This window comes from Eubalaena glacialis, chromosome 11 (assembly GCF_028564815.1).
Source record: "Eubalaena glacialis isolate mEubGla1 chromosome 11, mEubGla1.1.hap2.+ XY, whole genome shotgun sequence".
Lineage (NCBI taxonomy): Eukaryota > Metazoa > Chordata > Mammalia > Artiodactyla > Balaenidae > Eubalaena > Eubalaena glacialis.
The window spans coordinates 44,076,661-44,088,821 of record NC_083726.1 but is presented as its reverse complement, the minus strand read 5'-3'; the positions used below and the strand labels follow the sequence as shown (position 1 = coordinate 44,088,821).

The 12,161-nt window shown below is 34.7% G+C and overlaps 1 protein-coding gene across 1 annotated transcript in view; it reads right to left on the bottom strand.

Moving 5' to 3' along the window:
- Nucleotides 1-12,161, bottom strand: part of CAPS2 (calcyphosine 2) — a 38,177-nt gene that overhangs the window by 5,551 nt on the left and 20,465 nt on the right. Inside the window, 7 exon segments of the mRNA XM_061206641.1 lie at nt 667-763; nt 2,722-2,841; nt 5,666-5,820; nt 7,400-7,473; nt 8,523-8,641; nt 11,730-11,823; nt 11,912-12,007. Coding sequence (XP_061062624.1) covers nt 667-763; nt 2,722-2,841; nt 5,666-5,820; nt 7,400-7,473; nt 8,523-8,641; nt 11,730-11,823; nt 11,912-12,007 — 755 coding nt within the window.

Sequence of the window (12,161 nt, the reverse complement as noted above, 5' to 3'; positions counted from 1 at the left end):
TCAGCCATAAAAAGGAATGAAACTGAGTTATTTGTAGTGAGGTGGATGGACTTAGAGACTGTCATACAGAGTGAAGTAAGTCAGAAAGAGAAAAACAAATACCGTATGCTAACACATATATATGGAATCTAAAAAAAAAAAAAAAATAGGAAGTGGTCAGACGAACCTTGGGGCAAGATGGGAATAAAGATGCAGACCTACTAGAGAATGGACTTGAGGATACGCGGAGGGGGAAGGGTAAGCTGGGACAAAGTGAGAGAGTGGCATGGACATATATACACTACCAAATGTATAATAGATAGCTAGTGGGAAGCAGCCGCATAGCACAGGGAGATCAGCTCAGTGCTTTGTGACCACCTAGAGGGTTGGGATAGGGAGGGTGGGAGGGAGATGCAAGAGGGAGGAGATATGGGGGTATATGTATATGTATAACTGATTCACTTTGTTATAAAGCAGAAACTGACACACCATTGTAAAGCAATTATACTCTAATAAAGATGTTAAAAAAAAGAAAAGAAAGCTCTCACATTTCTGGTTTAAAAAATAATTATTTATTTCCTCACTTAATGGCCTCAAGTCCATGCTATAAATTAATATAATTTAAAGATAGTACTTTGATTAACTCACATTTTAGTAATCTAATGCATTTTGACTTGTAATAGTTACCTGAAATTACTTGAGGATGCTTCTTTGCACAATAACATTTTCTTATGTCTATAACAGACGCACTGCCTGTTTTGTTAAAATCCAGTTTCATAAAGGCCTAAATAAAGAGAGAAGTGTTATTTTTTTCTATGAAATCATTAGAACCTAATTTTCTGTTCTGCAGCAGGTTATTTTTGACCTCTAAACAAGGCAGTTTAAAGTACTAAAGTGGTATATGAAGGAAGCATCATGAAAACAGGGAGAAAGATATTGGAGCAAGATATTCGGTAACCTACACTTAAGGTGCACTACCACTTTCTAGCACCCTGACCTTGAGAAAGTAACTTAACCTCTGTTACCCTGGCTTTCCTCTTCTGCACACTGAGGAGTTGGGTAAAAGACCTCTCAGGTAACTTTCAGCTCTACGAATCACGTGAAATTGATAAATGGCCAAGACAAATGACCAGGACTATTTTGATTCAAAAAGTAAACCTGCAAATATTCCATTACTAAAATCAATGAGAAAGTTAAATAATTCTTAAATGGGTTTTGTTACTCTATTTCCTGAAATTTAACACTACCTTTCGAAATGCTAGTTGTTTTATCACTCCTCTAATTCAATGCAATTCTGAGGATCATAAAATATATTTTATTGAGAAGAGGAGTGGGTCCATAGAAACATACAACTGACCAAAAGCAACATCCTACATTTGCAGATGAGTCAAAACTGGAATCAAGTTTGTTTATTCACAGTAATGTCACAGGTATGTGGTACCTGTTATGGGCTGAATTGCATCCTCCCCAAAATTCATATGTTGAAGCCCTAACCTCCAGTACCTCAGCGTGTGACTGCAGAAGAAGACAGAGCCTTTAAAGAGGTGATTAAATTAAAATGAAATCATTAGGGTTGGCCCTAATCCAATATGACTGGTATCCTCATAAGAAGAGGAGATTAGGACACAGACAACACAGACTGAGGGATGACCATGAGAACACAGGGAGAAGACAGCCAGTTAATTACAAGCCAAGGAAAGCAGCCTCAGGAGAAACCAAACCTAATGACACCTGGATCTTGGACTTCTAGCCTCCAGAATTGTGAGACAACAAATTTCTGTCATGTAAGTCACCCAGTCTATGGTATTTGTTATGGTAGCCCTAGCAAAATAAGTCTACTTTTGTCCTCTATTCCCAGGACCAAGACTTATGAAAGAGACAACCCTCCAGTTTCTACTCCTGATACTCACACCTATCACCAGGACATGTAAGGTAAAAATATATACAAATTTATAAATATTATGTGGTGAATTTGTTTAACATAAGGTTTTTATTTTGTCTTTTGGCCAGTAAAGATAAAGATTTTGATATTTTCTATTTGAGATTTGTACCCGATGTAATTGTTCATACTACCCTATTCACAATAGCTTTGTTTCAGTATTAGATGAATATACATTTTATATTAGGTACGTATACAAAAGAAAAAGAAAACTACATTGCTCAAAAGCATGCTCTAAAAATGGCTACCAGAACCTAGTATCTTCTCTCCTACATAAGTCAGAGCTCCTGTTTTTAATTACAATTTAACATGATCATTTTAATCTTCATTTTAACATTTAGCATGCATATTTAAAAAGTAGAGAAACATGTTTTAGTCATCATCCTAAGATAATGTGCATTGAGCCTTGACACTGGGACAGCTATAATGCTCATCATTTTACATGTAATACCTTAGACCAGTTCTGTGAGATAAGAAACTGAGGCTTGGAAATATTTAATAATAGATATAGACATATAACTATATGGAGCCAGCAATTTATGGAATTAGCAATTTGTGAACTGAAATTTAATTTCAGATTTTGTTTTCCTTTTATAATATTTTCCTAAAACATAGGCATAATTTATTTAGCTTTATACTGGGTAGATTTGTATGTGTATGTGTGTGTTTGTGTTATACTAAACCCAAAATACATTACAGGGAAAGGAATTTAAAACATTTTCAATGGTAATTCATTAAAGATTTAAAAGAATGAACCTAAAAATCTATTAAAAGTAACTATTTGAAAGATTACTTCAAGTTACCTTTTGAACAAATGATTTCCTGTATTCATTCATTTCACCAATAACAGCACGCTTTAATTCTCCGTAATCAACCTTGCCATTGCCATAACCATTTAGAATTAGCCACAAAGACTCAAAATCCTAGAAATGATCACACAGAGACCACTGTTACACCTTTAAGTTATATATGGCCACAACAATAATCATCATAATAGCATTTTGTTACATCTGTTGTAGCCCTAGACAAGGTAGTGGACTTAATAAGAAAATTCCAAAAAGTTACATATAAATCCAATCAAAGGCACTAAAAAAGCTTATTTAGAGGAACTCTGTAGTGGACAGTTCCATAAAGTTAAGAAACATTTAAGAGTGGCAATAAATCACAAATGTATCTTTTTAAATTTTTTTTTTTCAATAAAAAATGCTTACCATTCACTTGAATTTGACCATTTCATTATCTTTAATGTATTATATCAGTGACAATTAAGAAGTCACTTCACTTACTGGAATGCCAAAAGGCATTAGGATACTGACTGTACTTCTGCTAGTCTTCATACTTGAAAGTATAAGAGATTTGAATGACTCTAACAATTATTCCATGATTTACACTGAAAGGTGCTGTTTTGAGTAGATCCCTTATGCCAATTTATTCATTTTACTATTGCCACTTACTTCTTCGGCAAAGGCACTATTTAATAGAATATTCTATTCATAAAGTTCCTAACAACAACCAAAAAAAATACAGCATGAGATTTTCTTAAACTCAGATAAATAGATTTTCAATATTTCAGTCAAGTTGTTAGCTTTAAATGAGAATATAAATGAAACACCTAGCAAGGTGACTGACAAATAATGGTTACCCCCAAAATATTCTCTTCCATTTCCTCCTAATTTTTTCAATTAAAATTTTAATAAGGAAACTTAAGACGCCCTGCCCCCCCGCGGTTCTCAACAACCCATACATTTTTTTGGTCTGTTGTAATGCCCTGTACATAAAAAGACTTTAAGGTCTATAAAATGAGCTTTTAAGTGTGAAAATGAGCTTAATCTTTAAAATCATACGTAATATGGATAGAAGATGAATTTGCTCACCCAACTCAAGGGATACTAGAATTAAAAGATAATGCTAGAAGCTTAAAAGAAACATTTTTCAAGAACTGAATAATTTACCAAAAGTGGCAACAAATTTATATAACTCTTTCTAAAATATGGTGCAGGATGGAAAGTGATAATTCAGTTGAAAAAAAACTAAGGTATATTTACTGATAGTATCTCTATATAAATTAGGCTATTTAGGGGGCATACCAATTTTTTAAAATTTCAAATTAGTAACAATGACTTTGCCTTCCCTAAAACTAGTGCCAGAATTAGACCCAGGTTGGTGATTCTCATGTTCTTGTTTTTGCTTCTCATTGCATGGGCAGTCTCCAGTGATATTATAGAGGAAAAGAAAAAACAGGGTATAAGACACCACATCTTTCTAATTTTCTATTGCTGTTTTATTACTATTATTATTATTATTATTAACGCAAGGAAGAGATGAAGTTAGATAATCCCTAGTGTGTGTCACTAGGTGGGCCACAAGGTTAAATATTGTAAAAAAACACAAGACAGGTATGGCACAGCAATAATAAGCAATACCATACCGGCACAGAAGTTTACAATTGATAAGGCATGTAATTTTCTCATTTGAGTTTCAAAGCAACTCTGACTATAAGTATTATCTCTGGATTGCTCCAGCAGAGTCTGTGTGTCAGAAAAGTGAAAAGGCCTTTTCAAGATCACACAGTTCAAATGTTAAGGCTAGAACTTGAACCTTTATCTCATAAATTCAATTTCCAGTGTTCCTCCCACAAAATGTACTATATCATGTGACAAGACGATTTGAAGCAAAAGAGAACAATGCAAGAGAATGCCTTATCTAAAATCCTTGAGGTAGACATGTTTCAAATTCATATACACTCAGGATAAAATCTAAACTTCTGAGCATAGCATGCAAAGCTTTAATGTAATGGACACTGATAGGCTTATTTCTCTCCATTCTTCTCTTTTCCTTCCTTCCACCTATCTATCTATTTCAACTCATGCATCGTCTATTTATTCAGCACCTGCCAAACGCCAGGTTCTATTCGAGGTATTAGAAATAGAGCAGGAAACAAGAAGCACCTTTGTCTCTGCCCTGATGGGACTTACATTCTACTGCAGGCAGAGCCAGAGGATATATACAAAGTGGTATAAAGAAAACAAAATGGATAAATGGTATAGAGAGGATCAGGGATCAGATGGGATGCTCCTTTAGATGGAGGTGTCAGTGTAGTGTTCTTAGTAGAGAAAACCTGAATGATGAGAAAATTCAGCCATGCAAAGGTCTGGTGGAAGATTACTCACAGCAGAGGGAAAGGTAGGGGTGAAGCCTCTGGGGCAATTCCTGGAACCTGCCGCACTCCCTCTCCCCTGGAAGCCTTCACATGTGCTTCTCCCTTTCCTGAAGTAGCCATTGTCTGATCCACACTCCTCCTCCCCTCTCGTCTGCTTCATTCCTCCTCATCCTTCAAAACTCAGCTCTGACATATACCCACCTCCAGGAATCCTATGAACTTCCTCCTCCATAACCTGGCTTGCAATTTATCTCACATGTTCTGAAAGCATTCTCTATTTAACACTTATCATGTTGTTTTGTAATCATTTATATTTTTCTTTCCTTTACTTATGAAGACCTTAAGAGTACAGAGCATGTCTTCTCAGAGTTTAGAACAATGCCCACTTATTAGGCTCTTAATAAGTATATGAGGGAGGGATGAATGTCGACATTTTAAAAATCAGCAGGACTTGCCTGATGGCTTAACACTGATAATGAGGCATAAAGAAGGAGACAAATGAACTACTAAAATTTCAGTAGAAAAGTGAATAAGACCACTGAAGAATAATATGTCATTCACTGCAGAGAATTATCTGTGGTACATACATTTTCGGACACTTCTAAGTGAAATACTTTTAAAGCTTGCTTAAAATCTGCCTTATCTAAAAGTCCATTTCCTTCCTTGTCCAATTGTTGAAGGTATTTTCTCAATCCAGTCAAAATACAAACACCTCTTTTACATAGCTGTTCTTTTAGCACATCTGTTTAAGAAGAAGAGAGATGGAAACAAATTATTCCTATGCACAGATGTATCAAATTGCAATTGTCTCTCTGGTAAGAAAATTAAAGTTGATATAACTGACATAAGGGATGTGAGTATGCAACCAGATCATACGTATGACTGACAAAAGGCTTTGAAAAATAGAATGCTCTTAGTAAAGGGGGTTATATACAAAATCACATGTAAAATATACCAGAACAATAGCACCACTGTGTGGTGAAAGTGTTATATTTTATATATAGGAAAATAATGGTTCACTTTATCAGCATGAAAATAACCTAAATGTTACAAATAAAATCTTAGTTTTTAAAAATTTTCCAGGTTTCCTCTTCATCTGTCAAGCCCATATCTTTAATCTCTTTCCTCTTTCTTTGTAATTACCAACTGAATTACAGATTTTTGAGTGATCTGCCTGACATCAATTCATCAGTTCAAAATTTCTAAAATAGTTTGAAATCTTAAAACTGTAGGTTATATATTAAATAGCATCAAGGCTTTGGAATGCTATCCTATACTTATACATTTAAAGTAACCCTTTCTTCTAGGAATTTATGAGAAGTTATATTCTTAGGCTCATTCTCTTTGTGGGACAGATTTCATTTGATGCAGTTTGTGCCATCTTTACTTAAGAAAATATAGGTAACTTTACCAGAGCAGTTATTAAATATAATACATTAGAAGAAAAAACAAATGTCACTAGATACAATAGTGACAAATACCATATTGATCATGATAGAACGGAGAAAACTATTTAGTAACAATGGCATCAAGAATATTTGAGAGTTCAAATACCAATCCCAGACAACTTTTAAATCTGTTTTTAGCCTTCTTACTCCCATATCATCTTTATATGATAAATCAGGATTTATCAAAATTTATAAATTATATGTTGACTTCCGTGATTACTTGTTTAATGCCTTCCTGCCTTCTTGACTATGAGATTCAACAAAGGACTTGTCTATTTGAGCCTAGTATACTGTACTGATTACAAGAGTGGACTCTAGAAACAAATCTATAAAATGCTTTAGAGTACAAAACCTACATATATTTCACTTATCACCTACAACAACTCTGAAAGTTAATAAAAGAGCTTATTATCCCTATTTTAGATATAAAGAAAGAGGTGCAAGAGTATACACAGTCATATGTCTACTGAATGAACAGGTCCAAACATGAATCTGGCTCCCAGTCTAGTATTTTTTTTTCACACTAGGCCGCCACAAATCTCTTTAGGATATCATCTAATGCATAAGACAAGTACTATATTGCAAAAATCACTTATATTCATTTCATGAATAAAAGCCATACTATCTAGTACTTTCTAAAATTTTTAAATTCATAAATCATAAAATACTAGTTATTCAGTTAGACAGGATCATTAAAGTAGGAGAAATACTAAAAATATTTTTAAACATGTATATGTGTGTATAAATTTATAAAAAGATAGGAAATATAAATCAAGTGCCAAAAATCTAAGATATATCTGGAAAATACTGCTTTACTACTTACAAAGAAAATGGTTGAAAATTAATACTTGAGAGTATAGTAATGACACACACCTTGAATGGCCTTGAAAACCAATCTGTCATTGGCTTCTTCATTGGTTACATCATCATGTTCCACAGAATCAGTTCTGCAATTGACATGTTCACAGTGATAAAAATATATTGTTTTGCAATCTTGAGTATGGAAACTCTAAGCTTTCCCTGCTCTAGACTCAAAGAAATTCTCAAATAAATTCTCACTCTTAATAAGCTACAGAAAGTTGGAAGAGTGCTTAGAGATTAATCAAGTCCCACCTTTGCTCCCTGCTTTAATCCTTGGGAGAATTAAATATGATAAATCAAAAGCTAAAATCCTTAAACCTTCCAAGAACTACCTTTAAACATTATATTCAGTTTTGTAGCTATTTCAATGTTCTTTTAAAATACTTAATTAAAACTATTAAATTTAAAAGCAGTTTTACCTTTAAATGTATAAAATGTAAAAATGTTATTTTAAAAAGCAAAAAAAAAAAAATGCAATCATATTGAGCAATATAGTAAAAGACAAAGAAGCACAGACTTCCTTATAGCCAATTTATGGCAAATGGCCTCTAATGTACAGAGAGTACACCAATTATTGTTATCTTGATTATATTTAGCACCAAAAAACACTCCACAAGAATGGCATATATGTTTTCTGTGATAAGAAAAAAAAAACCTGAAAATTCATTTAAAAGCTTTTGATTCATAGCATTGTTTTTTCATTATATGTATTATCAATCAGTGAATACCACAAGCATGTGGGACCCAAGACTTTTTTTAGTGCTTAAAAAAAGCATCACACTAAAAATGTGGAAAAAGTTGTTATTATATTGTATTGTATCCCATCTTTTAAAGTGTATTACTTTGGTAGCATTCAGTAAAATAAAAGTGTTATAGCACAGGCAAATTAATAAAGTACTTTAACTAACTTAAAATGGGACATTTTAAATTTCTACTTGATTATAACTGTTCCCACACATTGAGTGTATTTGAGTACAAGATATAGCACATAAAATGGATATGTATATCTATGCTTTATTTTTTTAAATATAAATCTTAACTAAAATCAAAATGCTTTGATATAGAATCTCATTTTAATATAATAAAAATAATGTTTTCACTTACCTCCAAAATGACAAATGCATGTTTGACTTACTTGAGAGAATCCAAAGCTCTCTGATCAATATTTGTGATTCGAAGTGTAAGCAATGTGTTTTCTTTTATGCTTTCTGGAAGTCTGGGATGATCAGAACTCAAAAATGTCAAGTTTGCACCCTAAAGAAATGAACAAATTGAATTATTTAAACTATAAAATATATAAGAAGTAAAATACAACTAATACTAATTTTAAATATTCAAGTTTGATTATATCTGATTTGATATACTTTTATACTAATAAAAAAGTATATTGAGAGAATATTTAGAAACCACACAGGCTTCAGCTAATAATATAGGAAAATAGGAGAACTAATTTCCCAATCTCCCAATTAGAACAATCTTAGATTCAACAATTCATGTGAAAAAAAATAAGAACTCCAATTGTTTTTTAGAATCAGAGGAAGAAAGGACAAGTTATTTCAGTGGAAATTATGACACCCCAAAATACAGAAATAGAGCTATTGATCCACAGAAAGATGTGCTGCAAATTGATGAACTATGACAGGTTCATCACCCTCTTTCACCTGGTCTTTTGATGACAAACATTACATAAATGTAAAACTAATTTTAAGCTATTTAGAGCATCAAGGCTTTGCTGAAAAAATTCCCCTCAAAAATCCTTAATCCAAACTTAGAAAATTATTATTTTAATTTCTGAGTTTCTCAAATAAATATGGTCAAATATGGACAAACACAAATTTAAAATAAGAGGCTTAATTATCTCTTTTGAAAATAAGGGAAGAGATTTCTCTCCTCTCCTTTATCCTGGAGCATTTACTTTAGAAAACTTGTAACTATAAGTACCTTCTTCACTCTTTGAAATGTATATAAATTTTCTTGAAATTATTATTTAAGCAATTAAAGAGACTACATGATATGCGTAGCAGGGTTATGCATCTAAGCATATGTGTGTATACATACATGTGTGCGTAACGGTACATCTATGAGGTCTGTGTCAGTGCATCCAAAGCAATATATGTATGTATGTGAGTGAACACATGTGGGTGCACTTTTATGTGTGTGTGTCTATGGACACAAGTGCATGTTTCTACAAGTATTATCTTAACAGCTGGCATTACAATTTATTTTAGGGAGTATTTAGAAAAAAGACCTTGATGGGGCATATAGAAATGAAAAGATAAGTTCCAGAGCAACACCTGGAAGGCAAAAGAGACCCAACGCCCCCCAAAAAGAAAGATAAGGTTGAATATTTCTGCACAAAGAAATAGAAGATTGTGGGGAAGAGCAAGAGGTGGAAGGAGTCAGAAAATTGAGAGGAGGGCCTTTACCATGGGAAATATTCAAAGGACATATTTTTAAGAATAAGACTGTCTAATAACAAATTGTAAATTCCGTTCACTGCTGCAATATAAACCTCCCTCCATATCCCCTTCAAAATGTCTGCCACACACCGAAGGTATCATATATATAGTTTGTGTGTGGCTCTTTCTCTCTCTCTTTTTCTCTTTCCCTCTCTCTCTCTTTTGCTCCATTCCTCCCTTCCTCCCTCCCTCCCTCCCTCCCTCCCTTCCTCCTTTCTTTCCTTCCTTCCCTCTTCTCTCTCTCTCCCTCTCTCTTTCTCTCTCTCTTTTTCTTGGAAATCATAAGAGGGAGCAAAGCTCCACATCTGGTTCAAGTAATATGGAACAGGGACAGTGAGAAGAAACAAATTATTAGAGACAGCAGCTCAGGGCTAGAGGTAACTTTCATCTATCTGGGATAGGCATTAAACATTCTTCCTACAGGTTGTGAAATGTGAGTTGGAGATACTTTTCTCAATCTCTAGAGGCTGGCTTAAGAGACATACACACAGATATAGATATAGATAATAGATACAGATATAGAGTGTATGCATAATGCATTAAATCCAAGTTTGAGATGTAAAGGTTTTCCTCACCCCCAACTCCTCACCCAGCTGGTCACTACATCTTATGATTCTACTGCCTGAAAATTTTTTTTTAAATTTTTCTAATTAGCTTCATAGCCACAGTCACTCGCCTAATTCAGGTTGTCTCAACTGCCTTCCTAGATTAATGTAGTTCAATACAATCTGGTCCTTTGTACTAGTCTTCAATCCATTCCCCACACTGCAACGAGAGAAGTCTTTCTAAATCACAAACCTGATGATGCCACCTCCCTTCATTTCATCCACCTCTCCCCTTTCAGTGACTCCCCAAGACATTTTTGACAAGTCTTTAACAAAAGGCCACTCTTAATAAGCTCTGATTCGTCTCTTGCCCACCCCCACCTTGAAGCAGAGTTCAACAACACTGAACTACTTTCAGTTCTCAAAAAAAGCCATGTCTTTCATGCTTTTGTTCTTTGCACCAGCTGTCTCCTCCACCTGGAAGCCTTTCCCTACCCTCTTCCATCTACGTATCCCAGCCTACCTAGGTCAAGGTTAGATGGCACTTTCTCCAAGAAGCCTCCTTTGACTCGACAAAACTGGGTCATTGCCCCTCCTATCTGGCCCTTCTGACTGTTTCCCATTAGACTGTAATTCCCACAAAAGCAGGGAATGTTTTTAAGTTATTCACAGTTCCATTTCCAGTGATTTGGCCTATGAGTATATTTTTGTTACATGATCACTGTGGATAGTGCTACATTTTAATCATGAGGTGACATGAATGTAACAATTTAAAATTTAAGAGCACTATACAAATTCTGACATTACCTATGATGGACTCATGCTAGGGAATCCTTGTTATACGCCGTACGCCAGGAGGTGTGCAAGGCAGGGAAATCACAAGGAAGATAAGCTAACTAGGAGATATATGACGGCTCCAGAAGCCAAGTGCCCCATGTGGAGAAAAATGTGTGTCCTCAGAAGATAAGCCTGCATTAGGTGGAGAATTACTCCTGGTACTATTGAAGTGGCCACCTACCCAGCAGTATAGCCTGGCAGGGCCTTTAAAAGTACCAAGAGACAAGCTCTCCTGGGCTTATATTGTGGAATTGGTGGTGGTGGAGGGAGTGTTACAGGGAATAAATGCTATGCTTAGATTCAGACCATTGGGATCTGGAGCTGAGAGACAGAACCTCCTGGGGAAATATCAACCATTAGCCAACACAAATGTCCCTGCTCAGGAAGGAGGGAAAAAAATAAACTGGAAACTAGAAACTCTGCTCCGCTAGCCCCACAGGATCCCTCAAAATCCAACACCAGTGAGTAAAACATATGCGCGCGCACACACGCTCAACTTACAATATAAAAATCACCAAGTTGGTATTGTTTTCCTTTTCTTCGTCCATGCTGATGACAATAAATGTTTTTTTGAATAAAAGGAAGCACATTTGTTCTAGAAGTTAAATGACAAAAATGTAAAGTTATTCAGCTTCTCTGGGAAGTAATCATCTTGAGAGTTGTAACAATGTTTTATGGCATACCTATTTTTCCCAAATTGCCGAATCTCATAAATTGTAAGGGACTGGTCATGAGTAAAAAAGAACCCAACCAGCTCTCTGCAAGCATCACGTCCATTTCTAGAAAAACAGAATAATATCAAAGATTTTCAAGTAGGATACTTTTCATATTTAATAATAAATGGATAGTGTATATCAAGGAGGGACAAGAGGACTCGCTCAAATGTGTGGTAATGGGCAAGAGTTATGGGAAACCATGACAGAGCTTGCTGAA